Genomic DNA, 21,439 nt, shown 5'->3' with positions numbered 1-21,439 from the left:
GGGGCTGGGCGGTCTCTGCATGGCTGTTCTGCTGGGGCAAGAGCAGAAACAGCACCCAGGGGCAGTCAGAAATAGGAATTTCCATTCCCTGGGAAATTTGGACATTGCCAAAAAAAATGTAACTGTTTTTCCAATGTCACACAGAACAGGCTTCCAAGTTTTTCAAAGCCTATTCTTCTAGCCATGAAACTTAGATGCTTAGAAGATCTCAAATTATCCCGGATGACAGTCACATCCTTGGGTAGGATTAAACCCAGGCTTTACACTCAGTGTGACTTACCCTCAGCAACTTAATTTTTGTAGGGCCTGACCATAAGGAGGAGATGGATAAAAATTCATACCAGTTTTCATTTTGTTCTGGTTTAGTTAGAAAAAAAATTCTGCATCTTTGTAGGTGTGGCTGCCATTTATACATAACCACCAGAGTACTTTGGGGCGTATTTACTGGCAGATGTAGTTTCGCACATTCTTTATGCTGCATTAGTGTCAACACCTGCACACTCTGCTGATGGGTGCTTTAGGGCATTTTGCAAACAGACTGAAAGCCATATAATTTATTAAGACATTTTCACAAAGTGAGCATAAAAGCAGTGCTGGTTATGATGATCAAGGCCTATGTGTCTGTGCCTTGTTTGTCAGAGCGTGTCAGATAATATATAAATATTCCCCAAGGAGACGCTGGAGAAGTCAGGAAATCAGGCCCACTGGCATTACCTTAATCCCAGCGTAGAAACCTTTGCTCTCCTCAGGCAACGATTGCTGCTCAGGAGTGTCCCTTGCAAATGCAGTGACAGTGCAAAAGACCTGCAGTAAATAAACAGTGTAAACAGTGTGTGCTGTAGCTTTTCTTGAACAAAAACCAAATAATAATACATCTTCCTGTTTCTCTGCATTGCTGTGCTTTTTTTTTTTTTTTTTTGTTTGTTTGTTTTTCTTTTTTAAACCATTGAAACGTATGGGGGGAGAGGGGTTAGGTATTAAGAAAGTTTACGCACAAACCTCAAGATCTGAAAGAATTTTTGATGCATATAACAAGCAAAGAAACATGGCTTCTATCTAAACAATTACTAACACTGAATGCTTACAGTGCATTTCCTTTTTTATTCTTCCAAACAACTTGTAAGGGTTAGTAATATTAACTCATTTTAATTAGGGAGAATTACACCATTTATAGACATTGCTGTCAAGTTCAGGACATTGGCCCTTGGGATCCCAGACTTCAGAGTGCCTGATGGATTGAATACCATGTTTTTAAGTTGTTTTTTAATTTAAATTAGTTTGACAGTCATCCAGCCTCAGAAAAAGTGTCAGCAATATAAGAAGCTCCATTTTTCTTATTGCATTATAAAAGATGATGCAGATGTGCCTGAAAGGTTTATAGTATAAAAAAAAATATAATAAAAAAAATACCCCCAAACAAAAAAAAACACCAGACATAATGTACCATGCCATTTATGTTTTATTCCTAGCACAGTCACGCAACCTTTATCTCTGCTGAGCCCGCACACCATCTGCCATCTTAATGTTTCATTGCTTTCACAAAACCCAAACTGCTAACATCATTTCTAGGATCATAAGATTAAACTACAGAATTTTTCCTTAAAGCAAACTACAGCCAGCTCTGAAACTGCAGCTCTCATTTTTTTGGGGGCCTTTTTCTCGGAAATGGAGTAACAGCTTGTGCCATAGTAAATCAATTCCAATCGGTCAGATGGCATATTTATAGCTGCTGCCTTTTTGAAGCCTCAAGTGACCCATGAAGAGGAAGCAGACCGATCTGATTTACTTTTCGTGGTGAGGAGCTTCTCCAGACAGATTCTATGGCTCCCAGTGTCTCTCACTGGCCGGCTCAAGTACTACTCTCATTGCCAGTGCCAGCAAAACCAGCTCAAAGAAACAGGGTATTTTTAGATTCATGTGGTCCTGTAGACATGAGCTGCCTACTGCTCTGGAGTATTTCCTTCACGACCCAAAAAAGCCCTGTTCATTACCACCTTATGGTTTTCCAAGCTGGAGGAAAAGCAACATGGGCCTCAGAGATCTCTCAAGGTTAAAATCCCTCAGAAACATTGTTAGCTAATTTGCCTCCAAAGGAGAGAAATTTGTGTTCTCCAGGTAATGATAAAAAATATAAAATAGTAAGAAAAATAATAAAAACAAATCCCATACAGAGCTCAGTAAGCAAATCCACTGCACCTGCACTGCAGATATTATATTTATGCTTGGTGGGCTGTTTGCACTTTTCTGCTTCAATGATTTTTACCCAAATCATTCAGACGGAGCAGCAGGGCTGCTCACAAGGATGTGTCCCATCTCCCAGGGATCTGCCCCAAAATAACACCCTGAAGCACATGGGGACCCAGCTCCATTCCCTGCACACACTGTGTTTTCTCCTGTTGTAGAAAAGAGGCATATTTTATTGATAACACCAAAATGGAAAATTACTCTGTAAAGACATGCTGAGAAGATTTTCAGTCCATTACAGTTCTACCTCCAGCATGTATGGAGATTAGCACAAGCTTTCCCAAGTCTCGGTGTACAGGCACCCGTCACAAGTTACATTTCACTCCTGTCTTTCCTATCGCTCCTCTCCTTGTAGTGCCTTTACCTTGTTAGGTGCACACTTCGCTTCACAACCAGCCGACGTGTTCATCGGCTACCGAGCTACAGGTTGACAGTTTGTCACATCATTATTATCATAGTCACTGCAAGGAGATATTTATTTATTTATTTATTTGCCTTCAACTAAATACTTGCTCTTTTTCTCTAGTTCAGTAGTCAACAATTCTTTCTCTTCTTTCCCTCCCCCTTCTACAGATGCTGCCTTTTTAAAGCAAAGAGATAAAAGCAATACTGACAGCAGTGTGCTGTCAGTTATTTGCAGAAATGTCTCCTTTCCTGTGTTTTGGAGCAGGTTTATGCCTTTAAGTGGACTCTATCAGATTTCTTCCCACTTCACTGTGAACCCAGGGAGCAGCACATTGAGTGAAAAGCAGAATTCAGTCATTGATTTGGTGGAGGTCGGGCAACATAGGAAGTGATTTGGGAGAGTATTTTAATTCTGGAACATGTCACCATCTTTGGCAAATTCTCCCCAAATGACTTGCACATCAAAATACTTTTTTGAGAGTTCCCAGAGACTAAATCTGTCGTGTCCGTCCCCCTCTCCCCCCCCCCCCCCCCAAATGCATTATTTGTACTCATTTTCAAACAGAAAAGAAAAAAGAAAACCCTCCAGTTTCACTGTTTTCCACACCCCTAATTACTTCTGAATGCAGCATGGAGATCATTTGCGATAGCTTGAGCATGTGGTGAGAGACACGGGAATGAGGGCAGGGACAGAAAAGCTCAAATAAAGCTGCATTCATGCATGTTTCCACCTTCAAAGGCAGCAAGCAGGGGGGGCAGGGGGGGGCATTTCCCAGCACATCCAGAAGCATACCCTTCATCTGCATCATCCATCAGAACTGCTTACCTACCTCACCTAAAGACACACCAGGGAAAATAAACAATGTTCATGGCAGCTCCTGGCTGCAGTTCTGCCTCCTACCCTTCTGCAGCTTGTGCCCCAGGAATTGGGACACCCCTTGGGAAGGGCAGGACATGCATCTGGTGCATAAGGTAGCACTTTGGGATGCCTGCTCTTGCCTATTCGCTGGGCAGGGAAGTCTGTGTGCTTCCAGTAAGGTGCAGGAGCCTAACTGTGACTGATTCACTCTATTAACTCCAAGACTTGGAGCTGCCAGAAGGCAGGAAGGGGCTGCAAGGGTAAGAGTCACTTGGGCACACTGATGGCTTTCAGGTGAAGGGTTTGGCAGGGAATCAATCATGCTAGGTGAAAGGGTATCTTGTGACGGCTGGGAAGGCCTCCCCTGCTGTATCCTCCTCAATTAAACACTAATGGGCTGGGGTTAGAGAAGCCTGGAGGAGGGATCCTGCTGGGAAACGTGCGCAGGAGGAGTTGTGGTGCACAACCTGGGTGAGAAGAGCAAGGGAAGAGCAGAGCTGAAGGCAGGTGCTCCTAGGAAATCTGGAGAAGTGGGGAGTTTAGCTCCCAGAAATGACCTGGCTGTACTTATTTGCAGAAAGTTGAAGGAACAAAGTCTGTGGACGTGGTCTCCAAAAGGGTTAGTGGGAAGGGACAAGTAGGGAGAACCTAACATCGAGTTAATTAATAAAGTAGCCCTTAAGGCTTTTGGACACAAATTGTACCCTTAAGAGGGCTGTTGCTGTAGAAGGGAAGGAGAACAGTGAGACCTGACCCATGGGAGGTCCCGCTTGAGTCGTAGAGCTGTGGGCTATCCATAATCAGGCAGCTCTTTCCAGTGGGAAATGACCAAACAGTATGTGGAGGCTAACTGCAGATCCTTCATCTACTAAGGAAATAAATCTTCCCGGGGTAGGAGTGAGGCATCTTATCAGCTGCAGAGCTTTGCTCATCACTGTCTGCCCCTTTCTGCATTAAAAACTCATTTCGAGTCCACCTGGAGCTCTGTGTTCTGCAGGGATGCTCCTCATTCTCTGTCTGAAGTTTCAGAAAGAAATTTTAAACTTAGGTATAACCTACAAATAGGCATTTCTTCCTATTTCTGTTGTTTCCCATGTCAAGTCCAATGGCTGGGATAGAATTGATGTTTAAGCAGTAGGAAGTTTCACTCCTCTTCCCTTGAGAGTGAAAATTAGCTCTTTTATATATTGAAGCACTCATTTTCAGTCTTTTTGGCTGGGCTTATTCTTGTGGTGTTTCAGAGTGCCTCACAAAATGGCCACTTTTAGCAGGCAGCTTAGAAAGGCCAGTTTTACTTACACATTTTTATTTTACAATGTGCATCATAGTTTATGTATGGTGACAATTGCTCCTCACCATATGAACTTTGGGATTGCTGTGCAGAGCAAAATCTCCACGGTTTTCTTCTGAACACCTTTCTTAGCATAACTCATTACTCACAGTGTGCTGCTATAATTTATAGATGGCTGTGCCTCGAGGAATGAAATGACCTCTGTCACCATCGCATAAATAAGGCTTAGGAATGCCAGGATTTTCATATCAGATGGAGTAGGCTTCTTTCAGTGTTCATATAGAAATAGCAACATATTATAGATTTATTTAAGGCTGCAATAGTTTCACGAACATTATGCTGCCAACATTACTGTCTGAAATAACAAAATTGGAACCCAAAGATGTAGGAGAAAAGCACACATGATAGCTATTAAAAAATAACTGGCTGTTTAGTCAATATGAGTTCAGAAATGTTGGCCAGTAAATCTCTACTCTTCTCTAAGGTTTGACTGCATATTAGAATATATTGATAGGTATAATATTATGTGACTAACCTATTACTTGGGGACTTTCTGATGGATAAAAAAAATAGAGTAGATATCAATCACCTAAACAGTGATTAAAAGAAAATAAGTTTGCTTGGCTGTAGTGTTTTATCAAGAAATGAACAGAGAAGATGCCGATTTCAGGTGAGGTTTAAAAATAATACAGCTCCCAGTATTCACCTACAAAAATGTTGAAGTCACATTCGGACTATGCACAGGTAGGTGAAAGGCAGGTTAAATGAAAGTAGTTTGGTAAATGCTGCAACTTCTGCATCCTGGGGGAGCAATTCGTCCCTGAATCACACCCACACACCCGGTGGTGTGCAGCCACAGGAATGGAGATGGGGAAAGAGAGCTGGGACTCTCTCTTTCTTGTTCGTTGTCTACTCTCCAATATGCCTCTGTCACTACAGATCTGGTCTCCATTTAAAGCTGCTTGTGAAAAACTCCTTGCACTTGCATCTTGCTTGGGTCCAGGAGGTTGAGAAGTATGTCTGCACAGCTGAGTTTGGTCCTCAGGGTCTGCTTCCGCTTTTAATAGCAACCCCTTCCCTTTGTGTTAGTCCTGTTTATTGTCATGTTTATTGAGTTGCTTCAGGTTTACACCTCTGGGAGCGAAAGGAGTGTTCCCTGCTTTGTGACTGTTATCAGAAACCCAGATTGGGATGGCAAGCACAGTACTATGCTTTTTTAATCCTTATTCTGTAGAAATGAATTCCCAGCTACATCTGAGGCTTTGTAGCTTGGGTTTCACCAGTGATGATTTATGGATAATTATAATTAGTCAAATAGGCTGTGAAGACCTTTAAAAAAATCTAGCAAGGAAAAGAACATTTTAGTCTCACTAAACCTGTTAAATTAAACATGTGGGTTTCAGTAGAGGACAAAGAAAGGCTTACTGAAAACTTAATATAATAAAAATGGTCTTATAAAGATTTGGTGGTGTGACTAGTTAACAGAACTGTGTTTTCTCTGAATCCCTCAGGATTGTTAAATCTAGATTTGAAGTGATTACAAGTGAAATTATTTTGATGAAAATATCTCTTTGTAACACAAACTTGTCTTGAAAGCTGGCAGAATTGTCTGCTTCATGTTATGTTATAAATGAGGGCAGCATCAGTCAGATTCTGAACTCAGGAGGCATAATTATGAGGAGAAATGAGAAAAAAAATACTATCTAGATTGTGCTACTGTTATAGATGACTCATCTTTTCAAGAACTTGAAAAAGCTTATTCGTGTTTCTTAAATATCTCAAAGAGAAGCTGCAAAATGCCAAGACTATTTCCAACCTACTTTTAAAACAAGGCCATTATCCCTGTTTATTCTTTCAGTTCGTTGTAGCATCACTAATGGCTCTCTGCCTATAAAAGTTATGAACCTAATTTAACTTTAAAAGTCTTGTTTCTGTACCATGAAAGGCCATGAATTCATACACAAGTCAATTTTTTTCACATCTTGTATTGGCTTCTGTTTTGTTGTTGTTGTTGAAGCTAGATCTGTGTTGCTGTGTAAGCCATCAAATACACTTCTTAAAGATTGTTTTGTAATGAACTCTATCTTTCAGTATGCTATTGAACCAAGAATTTGGAATCAGAGAGGCAGAACACCATGAAAAGGACCATAAAATAAACCTCCCTCTATTTTAAAATGTACCATCTTTCTCTTCTGTGAAAAGATGTTATTGTATCTCTGGTCCATGAGTATAAAAATTACTGAGTGCATATAGCTGAATCTGCCTCTACTGCAAATTCTCACTGCTGCAAGGTACGAAACGTACTACTCAAAAGCTGGCTCAGGCACATGTACCTACTACTCATACCAACTTTATGGCACTGAAGCTGTAATGGAAGTGTAAATATTCAAGTTGCCTTTAGAAAATAGTAAAATGGACAGCTTCCAGGAACACTGTGCAATCCAAAGAAATGTTACAGGTCCTGAATCTGGTAAATGCTATTTAATCCTGTTTCAAAACAGGCCCCAGTTTCAGTATTTTTTTCTACATTAGATGTTAAGTGTAACAAGTGAGGAGCAGCACTAGGGAAAAAAATAAATAAAAGCCAACCAAACAAAAATAAAACCAGTGATTTCAGAAGGGATTTGACCCCCCTAGGGTCCTGACCACATGTTGCTCTGGGTGGGCTGGCATTACCGTGTCTCCCAGTCGGACATTTTCACCTCTCATCTCCAAGAAAGAAAAAGCCTGCGGGGTGGTGTCATGCCGGATCTGCTCTCGTGTACTGGGGGTGACCAGGCGTGACCAGACCACCGTGTACTGCATCAACGGCCTGGAGCCGGGGGGAGCCCAGGTGCATTTCAAATGGGCATGACCTTGCACGAGCTCGGGAGTTATCGCTGGCTGCAAAGTCAAGCTTGGGAGGTTTTCTGAAAGACAAAAAACAGAAGAAGGATGTAGCACAAAATGCTATTTTTAATGCTACAATCATTCTCTCAACGGGAAGATTTCAATATAACTAAACCTGGGAGAAATACCACATTTTCTGTTCTTGTGATTTGATTATTAACTATGTAAGCAAGGAATTATATTTCATATGAAGTGTGAAAATAGCTAATTTGGTACTGACTACCCATTGCTATAATATTAGACCTGGGATTTTTTATTTTGCAGTCAGAGAAATGTTATTGAAATGAAGTGCATGGATTAATACAAATTAATTACGCTGGCAAAGGCTGCCAGCTTTGCATTCCCCAGAAGCAAAGCCTTCTGATCTGAGTTCTGCAGTTAAGTATGGAAGAGATATGAGAATGAATGATGCTGCAGAGGTAAATGCAAATAGCACCCAGCCCATATCACCATGCTGTGAAAATCCTTCCCAGGCTGTGCTGGGACGTTCCTAGGATGACCCTGCTACATATAGTCCTGCTCTGCCCAGAATAATACCACTGCTCTAAAAATACAACCTGCTTTCTGTAGGCTTCAACAAGTAATGAAGTCCAAAACTTTTCTTCCTCTTAAATTCACTTGGAAAGGAGAAACAAAAAGATGTATAATACTGTAGGGCGATGTTCTTTCATCTCTAGAGACCCAGGCTCAAACAGAACAAGAAGCTGGTTCAGATGCTTTGAAAGGATATATTAAGAAACTTTTTTCAGGAGTGTAGAAAATATTATGGAAGCTCAAGAGAGTAAGGTCTGAGGCTATTCTGGCAGAATGAAGAACCAATATGTTAACATCTGTCCAGGGCAAATAACAAGAGGTAAGAAAAAGAAACAAGTTACTTAAAATATGAATAAGTGCTGGTTGTTTATATCCTTTACTCTTTTGTTTCTAGGGGAAGCTGCCTCAAACTATGACTCACATCAGGACTTTTTGCAGGAAATTCTTCCAGAAGGACAAAGTTTAGTGATCAGCTTGCAGGAGGACATGAGCAGAATTGCAAGCACGTACGCTGCTCGTCCCAGTGACATCCTTTCTGCCAAACTGTGAGGCATGCAATCTGTTTTGTTCTGAAGCTAGGAAGTGCCGACAGGTGTCGTGCTCCCCAGCCTCCCTGTGGATGGGATGGGGCCACAGGTCATCAAGTCCTACCAAGGGAGACCCTACGGTTCCTGCTGGACCCGTCCCTGAGGCTGCATAGAGGCTGCTGTGGTCCAGTGTTCACAGCTGGATTTCAGACAGTGAGTTAATATGCCCCAAGGAAAAAACAAAACAAAACAAACAAACAAAAAAACACCCCTCATCTTTAAGTGTTTTCCATCCAAAGAATAATACCGCTAAAACCTCCCAAAATCAAGAAGGTGAGGACTAAACAGAGGTGAACCTCGCTTAAATGCCTGGAAAAAAAAAAAAAAAAAAAAGGAGAAAGCTTCAACAGCACTAGTAAGTAAAAGGAAGAAGGTCATTGGTTTGGGATAGATGCGAATGGATAAACTTTCTTTTATGAAAAATACAAGTGGATTTACATTATTGAATAGGTATGGATCAACAGAAAGAACAAAATTAATCACCCAAAAGGTATTGGAAAAAAAATCCTTCAAACAAAGGTGGAAGAAAGCTGTAAATTAAGAAAGCCAAGCTTACTGAAAATGATGGTATTCAGATAAAAAATCCTTTCTGAGAAAGAATTGTGGAAATTAAAGAGCAGTTTCATTTACTTTCATGCATATTTCTTATTTCAAAATAATAAATTAATCCCACTTTCTTTGAGCCTTTTTTTCCTCTATCTTCTCTTCTTCATGTGGGAATGCTAAAATATTGATAAAGATAAGAAAATAGATCACTCTCTCTTTAGAATTTATTTAAACTTGAATTTTGTCTGATTGAAAGGTGATAACCCCAGTTTCTCAGTGTGTCACGTCTCTGTCCAAAAACGCTGAAAGGAAGGTATAAAGACAATTTCTTCCCTTTGAGAAAGAACTGTCTTTTCTGACTAAATCCATACGCACCTGAACATGCTCTGAAGTTCAGAAGGTTTAACAGAATGAGCAATTGCTTTCTGCTATTTCCTTTGTTTCCTAGCTACCAAACAGAGGTTAGATCTCTTGTAGTAGGCTGAAAATTATTTCTGATGAGAGTAATTATATAAATGTCATGGTAAAGATGTTATCAGATTTTTTTTTCCTTCCAGAGTTTCTGAATTATCTTTTTTTTTTTTTTTTTTTTTTTTGGGGGGGGGGGGTTGGGGGGAGATACTGGATTATTTAAGATAAGAACAAACCTTAGACACAGTATCCTGGATACAGCACCTCACTATAACTGAGATGCCTCCGCTCACTGGCTGTGCAACTTCAAGCCAAAGCAGAGCCAAAGACAGTATGAAAGGCTACATGTGAACTGTAACCAAACAAATTCTTCAGTAGTATACATCAGCTTTTATTGTGCACTGGTAATAATAGCTATTCCTCAGGAACACCTTGGAGAGCTGCTGATTTATTTTCTACATGGTCTGCATCTTACCGGGAGCGACGCTTGACTCGCAAGGTCACCAAGATGTGTATTGCAGTACCAGGACCTTTGAACATGAGGCGAGAGAGGCATATACAATCTTATTGATAAATACTTTACCCATCCTCACCTTCTGCACAGTAGCCCATGCATCCTTGAGTAGGCTGCAGGAGATAAACAAAGAACTCGCCACAGTTCCTGACGGCAACAGGTATCCGAAACAAGCAGCAGTCCTTGGTGCCCCCAAAAACCTGCCAGGTAGCACAGGCTGTCAGGTGCTTGATCTCACCAGGAGCTGGTAGGGATTCAGACCTCAGCGACAGCCACACCGGAGCTTGTGTCCCACATTTGTTCATCTGAGGATGCACACAAAAGAAACAGTTTGTGGCAAGTGCAGTAGGACTCCATGGAGAGCCACTGGAAGACAAGACTTTGATTGTAGGGAGCTTAGAGGGTCAGTGAAAGAGAGGTATGGGTGGAGATGAAAAATGTCTTGCTTGGTTTAGAGATGCTTATTTACAAAGATAAAGAAATACATACATATTAACAGATTATCCAAATCCATGGACTAGAGCCCCAATGCCACTGAGCACAGCAAATCCCCACAACAACCAGCTCATGTATGAGAAAGGGTTGGTTCTAAAACGGTTGGGACTATAGCATTTTGAGTCACAGCTGGGAGAGGTTCCACCAAATTTACCTTTCCCAACTTACAAAGGGATGTTCAGGCATCTCAGATCTAATTTGCCCTCTGTAGGTGCTAGGCTCTTTCCATGGACTAATGAGGCATGATTACCCAAAGCTGTCTTTAATTTAAGTACCTCAACAGGGAGATTAGGAAAAAAATCTGAACCTAATAAAATATTCATAGTCAGTCACAATGGTTACTTGTTACTCTGTGCTGTTACCTATCATTTGCCGATATGCAAAGCATAGTGATATTTAAGTTAAGGTTTGCAAATTAATACCAAACACTGGCGATAATCAACTCTCATATATCAGTTATATTCCGCAGAGAGTGTCTGCTGCTGCTGCTTTGCATTTCCTCAGCTAGCCACAGGGAACACTATTTCTAATAGTCCAGCTCCGGCAGCACACTCCCTCCAGGCGCGAACATTTGGCTATACATCACATAGGAAACAACAACAACAACAAATTCCCAATTGCCCAGGTTTGTAGCTTCACTTTTTACGATCAGAAGTTTCTTGTGACAGCAGCAGAAGCAGCTAAACCAAAGGATAAATCTGTTACGTCACACACCAGTGTTGTCCCGGTGCTTGAGTTTTATCCCCTTGAGTTTTACACCAGCTGGAAGCAAGTGTAGAGGATGGGGCATAGGGTCTGTGCACCCAATGGAAGTAAAGTATTTGAAGAAAATAAAGCAAATGGTATGACAAGGTCTGATTTCCACTTGGAGCTAGTTACTGTCAGGCTTCTAAAAAAAAAAAAAAAAAAGAGGATTATAGAGAGTCAATATAAAAATCTTATTTTCCCCCAGAAATGCAGAAAGGCAGAGCCTCTGTCAATAGGGACTCAGCACGGGATGCCCCAAAGGAATGACATGCAGACCTTTATCTGGTGAAGAAGTGAAGAAGATGAGCAAAAAAAAATATTTTTACTTGGAATTTTAGAGGAATCATTTAGTTTCCTCTATTTAAAAGATATGTTGCATGTAGGTCTTTAGGAGATTTGTTCTGTTGATTTATTTACAGCTTTCGGGGACACCAGTGCTTTCTGTGCAGGGAGAAAGGCAGATAATGGGTATTTCTAGTATCCTGCTGAACTCCTGACCTACAGAGTGGGATTTGATATGAAATAACGTGTTTCCAAAACACATTTAAGAGCATATACTTGTAAAGACACAGAAGAGTGGAGCAAGCATCACCCAGAGACATGCCATATGCAGAGAAAGAAAGAAGGGCACAGGGAGAAGGATGGTAACTGGAGATCAGCAGCCTGTATTTCATGCTTGCTTGTTGAAACACTTATACCCTGAATTTGGAAAACAATTTGGTAAGGCATCACAGCACAGTCTTCCCATCCCTCTGGTCATGGCCCCATGAAGCTAGTGGCTGTCCACATGCTCCGCACTCACCTGATGTGAGGATGGGGAGTGCTGATGCTGCTCCTCCTGTAGGAAGCATTCCCTGTGCTACTAGCACTGACTGCAAAGGGCCGTTGCCCCTATTTCCTGACATTTGGTTGCCAAAAAATTACCTTTTTGAGGAAATTTGATAATTTAACCCATGTAAATATAAACACTTGTCTCGTGGAATGTTTGCACCCATGTGAAAAAGAACTGAAAAAATCCTCTAGCAGTTTCTGTAGAGGACTTTTCACTATTTAAAACAAGGTGTCATGTGTTTTCATTTCTCTTTTGCCCTGTGTAAGTGGCTCCAACACGTGCTGGCTGCCCCAGCCAAGCAGGAGCAGTGGCTCAGTTTCCCTCTCTGCTGCCTGACCTTGAGCAAACCCATCACTGCTGGTGCGTCTTTGTGCCTTATCTCTAACACAGAGGTAAAAGAGGTGGCTGAGGTGGTAATAGTACTTCCTGGCCTTGCAGCATTACAGAAAAGACAAATTCATTAATGAGACTCTCATATATCTGCTGTGCTGTGGGCCACATAGATAAATAGACAGATGTGAGTGCATTCTGGCTGCAAAACGCGGTCTGTACCTAAAAGAGGGTCTGTATCCTCTTTTAACACACAAAGAGGAAAATAAACCACTGAAATAAGAAGGCAGTGATTTTCTCCCTCTTTGTATTTATCTTTGCCAGAAGTCTGTGAGCTGTTTCAGCGCTTGAGGAAGTATGGATTAGTCCCGCTGGCGGCAGCCCCCAGCATTGTATGCAAGCTCTCCGATAAACCCCTGCTGTGATCTGCAGCACTCTGGATTTGTTCTGGCAAATCTTGCACTGAAACCATTTGAGCAAAATCATTTATTATGTAATGTGTACAAATTACAAGCAGTGATGAACCCTTTTGACTGACTTTGTGACCAGGAAATGCAGACTGTGAGAAAACGGTTATTGTAACAAACTGTGATGCAGTATTATACAGTGGCCAAGGAAAAAAAATAGGTATAAATCAAGAAGCTGGGTTTTCCTAGCAGCTTTATGGGGCACACATGTTTATTTTCTGCTTTGAGCTACATCTTTTCCATTATATTCAGGCAAGTTGCACCACACTAGCCAAAAGGAACTGCTGTGTGAGGCCTCTTTGTGTTACAGAGAGGGGGAGGCAAGGACAATTGTATATTCAGGTATTTGACCAGCAGTACAGACAAGAACAGAAAAAGACTGAGAAAAAAATCAAAATATTCTAAGAGGAGATATTTCAAAGTGCCAAAATGTTCAGGTCCCAGCTGTGGCATAATTAGCATTAAATGTTGAAGCAGTCATTTGGGAGAGTAACTAGAAAATTGAATACAGAGGTAGCAAAAGATTGGCATTTAAGATATAGCATTTACCTGCAATAACTGTAGTCATTGCTGCTCTAAGAATAGCAAAAAGCTGTGGGAATCTTGTACTGTAATTCAGCAGCACTTCCAAAATGAAGAACAAGAGTTATACAGCTGCCTCCACACAAGAGCAAACTCTGAATGTCTCTTGCAGGCAGGATTTCTTTTATCGAGGATCCAGTGGTGGGAATCGAACCACAGATTTGCTGGGGTTATCCAGGCAATCTACATAATGTACAGCACATGGCAGCACTAGTGCTGTGGCATGGAAAATATCAGCATTTCTCACTTGAAATGGAGCTATGCAGCAGGAAGAAAAATAAGGTACAATAGCTACAACACTGGAAACCATCTGTGTGCCCAAAGTTTGTCCTTTTATTTCTGGGGGTATTGGTAGGTCTACCAATAAATAGCCCTACAAATTCTATCCCAGTTATATAGTTTTGAGGATGGTGAGCCTCAATGAATGCTCAATTAAAACTCCATATAATGGATAACATTATATGGATTGCTTCCTTTAACATGTTTGCACTTTGTCAACTTAATGGCAAGTTAGTGAAGTAAACTGTGTTGGTGTAAATCCTAAATCTAGCAAATTCAGTGCATCTGTGCAAGGTACTTGGTGACACAGCTTGCACAAAAGAGCTTTTCTATGACACACACACACACACACACACACACACACACACACACTTTTTAGGTTGTTTCCAGGCTTTTTGAGTACTTTCATACTTTATTCAATAGTAGTTAAGTGGTGTTTGTGATCTTCAAAGCATTTTATAAGCCTTCCCTAATTAATCTTCACAACACCTTTATGTGGCAGGTAAACCTTCATTAAGTATTTGTGATTCATAATTAGGCACCAGCTAATCTTTTAAATAATTTGGTTCATAAAACCTAAACAAAAAAAATTAAACTTGTTCCAGTAACTATGGGATAGACCATTATTGTTTAATCCAATGATGTCTCCTTCCACTTAGCTGGGGTTTGGACAATCAACTAGTTTGATTGATTGAACACTCTAAGGTTCTTTATAATTGTACAAAGAAATCAAGCTGGATTGTTCTTGTCACTTGGGTATTGCACTGAAATTATGTTGTTAAAAATAAGTAGCACCATATGTGAGAAATGCATTGTTTCAGTTAAATGGAGATAGAAGGCTTTTTGGTATATTGTTGGTTGGCATTTAAAGCATTGTGATTTTGCATCTGTTATCTACTCAAAACTTTACTTTGTCTTAGTTTTTTTTTTTTTTTTTTTGCATTTCTTCGGAGTAAGATAAAATAAATAAGATTTTTTTTTTAATTTAAATCTGGGGCTGAACTCCACAGAAATCAGTTTACGTCAGGAATATCTGTAGTGGCAATTAAACCAGTGCCTGTCTTGTGTTTCTTTTAAGTACATGCTTCTGAACAATAGAGACTGTAATTGTAATTTCTACAGAAGGCTTTTTGTATGTCTGAAAAACAAACAAGAAAAATAAAACCTCTTCATACCTACTATTATAATGTTGAAGTATTCTTGTATACATACGAGAAGGGGAATTGCAGATGAAAACATGAAATAATACCCTGGAAGTGTCACTTGCTTTTAAGTTCTTAAAAAAAAAAAAAAAAAAAAAAAAGAAAAGAAAAAAAGGTTTGGATTCAGAGCAAAATAAAAACTGAAACAAAATAAAAAAATAATAGCATGCAGTTGAGCATGCTATTTTGCAGTTGAGCATGAGTATTTTGATTGTGATTATAAAATGTTCTACAGCAGGTTAAGTGGAAGAGGAAGTTAAACCAAACATGGGAAAAGTAAATCTTCTCCAGGGACTACAAAATCAAGCATCATAGGCAGGTTAGATTTAAATTTGACAAGCTTGAGCATGACCTTGTTTGATACACCAAAGATTAGTGTCTGAGTCTATGTTAAAGCCTAGTCGATATGTATATAAAGGTAAATATATATTGTTAAAAATGCAGTTGTTGAGAAAACACAAGCCTTGATTACACAACACGTCCTTCCTTTGCCACATATACTGCTGTACATGAATTTATAGCACAGGCAAATTTAGAGATGATTTTGCTCATTTACAGAATTAAATTTCTGAAAGAGGATGCTTGAAGTAATCTTGGTATACAGTAGGGACAGGTATTGTTGGGCATTTTGAAAACATTGTCATCTGTAGTTCAGCTGTAGAAATTCTTGCTGCAGGATCATGGCTGTTAAAAAAAAAATACAGTGGCTGCACAGACTCATAGGAGAGAAATGTCTTTAAAGTCTTATCTGAGCTATGTCAGACTCCAAAATTTCCTGTACCAGGGGCAGCTGGAGGCTAGCAACCTGCAGAGCTGGAGCTATCATCCTTCCCTCCCACCCTTCCCTCCAGACAAGTGCATCTAGCAGCCAGGATGAGAACCGGGTGCACCTCTGGTCCAGAGTATGAGGATGCTCAGAGGCTCCAGTGCAGGCCAGCTCCTGCCATGCATACCAGCATGTCTGCAGGAAATAAATTGAGCCAAGGTGAAGAGCTGTCTTCAGAGTGAGAGGAAACCAGGAGTTAAGCAGTGGCTGATCTGAGGGTTTGAATCTGAGCTGACAGGATGCGGTGCAGTGCACATACATACCTATATGAGTGTGGGCATGTGTATACTTGTAAGGGTACGCACCTGGTATGTGCCCATCAGGCCAGGTAACATGCATATGTCTACATGCAAATGCTGAACCATACACATGGTCTACCTGCAGCCTAACCTTGGCAGTGAGTGCACAGTGATTGCTGTGGTCAGCAGGGTAAAAATCTGTTCTTCTCTCCCTGCTTACAGAATACAGCCCCACCAGTCCTCCATTCCAGAGGACAAGTGCATGGTAGTAACAATTGTTCTAGTAGATAGCCTGGGTTTAATCCCTTTCTTTTTAGCTTATCATTTGTTATTTGCAATTGACTACCCAAAGCTGAAAATATTAGCATTGCTTTGAGAAATAAAGAATCTGACTCGTGCGTATGGTATCAAGAGTGTTATTGCTGGCTCCAGAACCAATTGCTATTTGCATAATCAAATTCTTAATTGATGTTTTTTCCTTAAGGTTGCAGTGTAATCTATGCTTTTTTCCCCTTTTGTAAACAAGAAGAAGGAATGAAGCAGCATGTTTCCAGAGATATTTCTGGCTTCACCATGAGTTGTGAGGCAGCCTTGGAAGGCCTGCCTGTCATTAGCATGGCATTTGGATTTGCATTACGGTTAGCAGCAAGCACTGCTCTTCTGTTATGCACAGATTGATCTGTTATCTGACTGTAGTGCAGATCTTCAATAACACTAGCAGGTTGTGTTCTCTCTCCTTGCTTTTCAGTATTCATTCCTTTCCTGGGGCTTGCCCATATGTGGATGTAAGTCTACAGATGTATGTGCACACCCTATATTATTTTAATTCAGAAACCTGTTTTTGTAACTGATGTCTGTTTCTCCCCTATTGACAGGTAAATACATCTCTATTTTTTAATAGATTTTCTGCAGAGCTTTAATTTTTATGTCACTTTTTCTCTTCCTCTGAAGGTCGTTTTGCTACTAGGTCTGGCTATGTTAGTGCATTGCATCTTGCTCTGAGTTTTAGCCCTTAATCTCACTAAAGGTTTGCCTACCCTTTCTTCCTTTAGTGTATTTTTTTCCCTTTCACAGTGAATTTGGCAGTTCTGGAAGAACAAGCTGTCTGTGATCTGTAGGCAGCAGTTTTGATACCTGGGGATACAAAATTTGCAAGTTTGTGTTGCTTTCCACTACAATTTTTTGTTGGATTGGGAAGAAGCTGTAGCCAAAAGCACATGCCCAGGACCCAGTAATTGCTCTGCCTCCTCTGGGAGCACAGGGAGAAAGGCGAGGAAGAAATCAAGGGAGGAAGGTCAGGATCATTTGCTAACCACCAGGGAAATTCAGCAGGCAATACCTAAATTGGAAAGCTGTTTCAATCAAAAGTATTTTGCCACTTGAGAAAAAAGTTTATGGACAGCAGTTGGATTCAAGGGATGGAGAATTCAGGAATACAATTCACTTTTTCACTTTCTGACAAACAAAACAAAACAAACAAAAAACTTTTTGTGTGTGTGTGTGTGTTCTGCCTTTTCCCTTTGTCTTTTATTAGTTTGATTAATTAGTGGGTGAGAACCAGCTTCTTAAGAGTTGTTGTTATTTGTTTTTTTCTTGCAAATGTTGCTGTGCCTCTTTTTGATGTAGCTGTAGACAAGCTCTCAGCTTCTGTTTGTGACTTGGTTCTGTTTTCTGTTGAACACATTGCTATGCAACAATACTCAGACAGGGCTTTTTTATTGTTATTATTTATTGTGGAGCTTCTTTGTGGTAAGATTCAGATTATGTGGCAGTGCCTTCCCAAATGTCTGTCTATCATGAGCTGTTTCTCCTGCCACAACTTTCTCTGGGCAAGACCTCTAAATCTCTGTTATGGTTTAAATCCCCTTGAGCTCAGTTGGGTGACAAGAATCCTTACCTACCATTACTTTGAATTAAGAAGTTAATCTTATCCACTGATAAGCAGCTAATTGCATCCAGCCAGTATCAACAGGATATCACCAGGCAGATATTTTACAAGATTTTGGAGTAATGTACTTTTTAACTCCCCAGCTGTATTGTCAGGCTTTATTTGGTCTCTTTTCTCTTCTATCTGCTCAGGATTTTGTCTTTGACTTGTTTAATTAAAATCAGCTCACTTCAGCCAGAGACTGGAATGTCCAATAATAACTGCTTATTAGGGAGTGGAAGCTGTGCAGTTATTAATTTAAATTATTTTGTTCCAGAGGTTTTGCTCAAATTAAATGGAAAACCAAATTAAACAATGATTTAATTAAGTGGAAGAGATGGAACGTAGAGGCAGATTTAGAAGGTGAAGATCTGAAAGAAGTGTATTCTTCCAGTCCTGACATCTAACAGATGTAATCCTTCAGCAGCATGGTGAAACAGAGATTTACTGTCATTCAGAGGATAATGAAGAAACCAATGGCAAGAATTATGTTACAAGATAAGGAACTAAACTAATGAATATAACTCTACAAACCTGAATAAAAAACTCCATAGAACAGATTTGAAGAAACAAAGCATGTATTGTTTGGTGGAAATCTCAGACAGTCGAGTAGTACTACATACTTGAAAATGCTGAAATGCAATGACAAATTAAAATTTGTAGACTATATACACACTCATATAGCAATCTGTAAAAATAAACCACATAATGCATTGGGATATTCATTCAAGGATGACCTGCCATGAAATGAATATTTCAATAATAATCATGCCAATTTGTTCACATTAATTAGATTTATGGATTGTGTATGCAGAGAGTTAGAAATCCCACACAAGTGACAATTATCTCTTAACATTTCATTTAACTTTAGATTATGAAGATATACTTCTGTTGTGACAAGTTCCCAGTTCCTTTTTGTATGGATACATGTTGTTTGCTAATTTCATGAAGGTTCTCCAGAAGGTTAGCATCACCTAATATTAAGGATCCTGACACTCTAGTTTGAATACTTCATCTTTAAAGTAATTTACAGCAATTGATTTATTATTTTCTGAATAATTTTGTTGAATACTTTGCTTGAAATTATTCTTATCTCATGTGCTGGGTTATTCAAAGCGGCAACACTTTACTTAGAGTCTCAGGTTGCTGTAGAAGCAACGATTGTCAGTTAAAAATTACTGCCATACATATTAAACACACATGAAGGAACTTTTTTGCTCTATAAAGTATCTAACAATCTTATGAAACTAAATAATACAAAAATAAAAACAAACAACTCAGTATCAGTAAAGGACTCAGATTTAGCTTTTCCTTCTGTAACACTAAAGAGCTTCTTATCATGTTGACTTTTCTGATTTTTTCCCTTCTGATTTCATAATGAGAAGATATTTATAACAATTTATATGGCAAAAGAGTCAGCTTCCAGAATCTGTTCCTGAAACACCAGAATTGGTTGAAAAAGTATAATTTACAGTGACATAAATAGGTTAACAATTATATCTCTTTACAGTTTGAAAACACCTTGCTTTGTATTTGATTACTACCCATCCACCGGGATCCTGGCCTCTGACTACGACCCTTGGATATAAAAGTATTGTTATTATTATGGGAAAAATTTCCCATTACTTCTCACCCAGTCCCATTGCACTCTACTGGTTATGAGGGTATAGAGGTGACTGGAAAGGAAAATCACATTACAGGATTTATTCACATTCACTAGGGTTATTACATAGTTTTTACTGACTTCGACACATCTTGTTGGCATTTCTGCAGGCCTCTTGTTGATCATGAACCGGTACCATGCCGGTGGCAGCGAGTGGTCACACACCATGTCCTGAGCAGCTGTTCGCTGCAGCTCCAATGAGTCGTACCTGGTGCTGCGGTAGGGATTGCGCAGGATGCGGTGTCCTGCTGGGGAGCACTCAGGAGCTGAAAAGTGAGAAAAGACAAGGATTAAAGAAGCTGGTTCAGTGGAATTCTGGTAATAAACACTCAAAGATGGGTGCGCCTGCTTATATGTTCAGTTTCAGTTTAGCAGTGGGTTAAATTTCAAGGCAGACACTGGGAAAAGATGAAATTTAGAATTTAAACATAGAAAATTTAAAGCAAGGTAGTATTTAGTTATCTAGATTTTCATCAAATCTGAACCAGAACCAGAAACCATAACTCTGTAAATGTGATCTGGATCTATTTCTAGAGATTAGTATCTGAATTTCTTCTGCTCAAAAATCAAGTAATATTTTGAGGTTCTAAAGTCTTGTGATCTTTAAAAATAAGTTTGTTTCTATGTTTTTATTTACTATCTGCATGAGTATTTTAGTCATGATATTATTTGATGCTCAAGAATAAAGTGCACCTCACATACTTTTAAATACATACTTATAAAAATAATGAAAACGAATTCTAAAAAGAGAGAAGCCAAAATTACCACATGTTTTTTAGAGATAAATTCAAGTTAGGCTTGCAGCTATTGGAACCACAGGTCAGCTATACCTTGCCTGAAGCAGGTACCCATAAAGCTGGACACACGAGAGCTCCTGTGTGTGGATCACACACAAAGTTTGAATCTGAACTGCTGCCCAGCTGTCCTTGTTTGTTTACATGCCTGCCTTTTTTATTTCCATGTGTGTGTTGTTTCTTTGCAGAATATTCAGTATTTTCTTATCACCTAATAAGAGGAAGCCTTCAGTGATTCTTTTAGAAGTTGTTTATTAACAGAAAGCTTATCATGAAGGGAGAAAAAAAGACCTTTTCTTGGTTAACTTTTGCTTCCATTTGCTTCCATTTAACTTTTGCTTAACCATTTGCTCCCTTTCTGCAAAATGGGACACAGGAGGAGGATGAGGTGGAGTTGGGCTGCTCTGCACATCAGCAACAGAAGTTTCAGCTCATTTCTTGCTGCAGTAATTTGTAATTGTTAATGGTGATGGAGCAGGCAGAGAACACATCACAGGAACCACACGACCTGGTTTGGGGAGCAGGCCTGGCAGTTAGCAAAATTACCCCTTTGCACTGTAAATAGAGCATATTTATGTGACACCATTGACAGAGAATGAGACCCCCTCCCCATAATCTCATTTTTCAAATGTCACTTTTTGGATAATAACTCTGCTTTAATGTTACACCAGTGGCACTTTGAAACAGATTTATCATTTTTATTTTATTGACAAGATACTCAGAAGGTCAAAGTCAATCCATTTATAGCACTATTTTTAAAGATTATTTTTATTGTG

The 21,439-nt window shown here is 39.8% G+C and overlaps 1 protein-coding gene and 1 long non-coding RNA gene across 13 annotated transcripts in view; one reads left to right on the top strand and one right to left on the bottom strand.

Annotated features, from left to right (window-relative positions):
* LOC113844086 (uncharacterized) overlaps positions 1-9,017 on the top strand; it is a 197,786-nt gene extending 188,769 nt beyond the window's left edge. For all 6 annotated transcript variants that reach the window (XR_011810475.1, XR_011810472.1, XR_011810469.1 and 3 more), the window contains one exon: positions 8,617-9,017. This is a non-coding gene — a long non-coding RNA (uncharacterized lncRNA). The remainder of the gene's footprint in view (positions 1-8,616) is intronic.
* The window catches only part of LOC101796734 (von Willebrand factor D and EGF domain-containing protein), a 179,256-nt gene that overhangs the window by 121,356 nt on the left and 36,461 nt on the right, over positions 1-21,439 (bottom strand). For 6 of the 7 annotated variants that reach the window (XR_011810468.1, XM_072040487.1, XM_072040489.1 and 3 more), the window contains exons 2-5: positions 19,951-20,135; positions 10,360-10,585; positions 7,476-7,708; positions 715-804 (exon numbers count right to left, since the gene is read on the bottom strand). Coding sequence is in view for 6 of the 7 variants with exons in the window: in XM_072040487.1 (XP_071896588.1) it covers positions 715-804; positions 7,476-7,708; positions 10,360-10,585; positions 19,951-20,135 (734 nt within the window). In the remaining variant the exon portion in view is untranslated. Of the gene's footprint in view, positions 1-714; positions 805-7,475; positions 7,709-10,359; positions 10,586-18,740; positions 18,839-19,950; positions 20,136-21,439 lie in introns of those variants that run through there. The other variant, XM_072040488.1, reaches the window with a different exon arrangement.

This window comes from Anas platyrhynchos, chromosome 7 (genome assembly GCF_047663525.1).
Source record: "Anas platyrhynchos isolate ZD024472 breed Pekin duck chromosome 7, IASCAAS_PekinDuck_T2T, whole genome shotgun sequence".
Lineage (NCBI taxonomy): Eukaryota > Metazoa > Chordata > Aves > Anseriformes > Anatidae > Anas > Anas platyrhynchos.
Note: the sequence above shows the minus strand (reverse complement) of the source record. Positions and strands in the feature narration are given on the sequence as shown.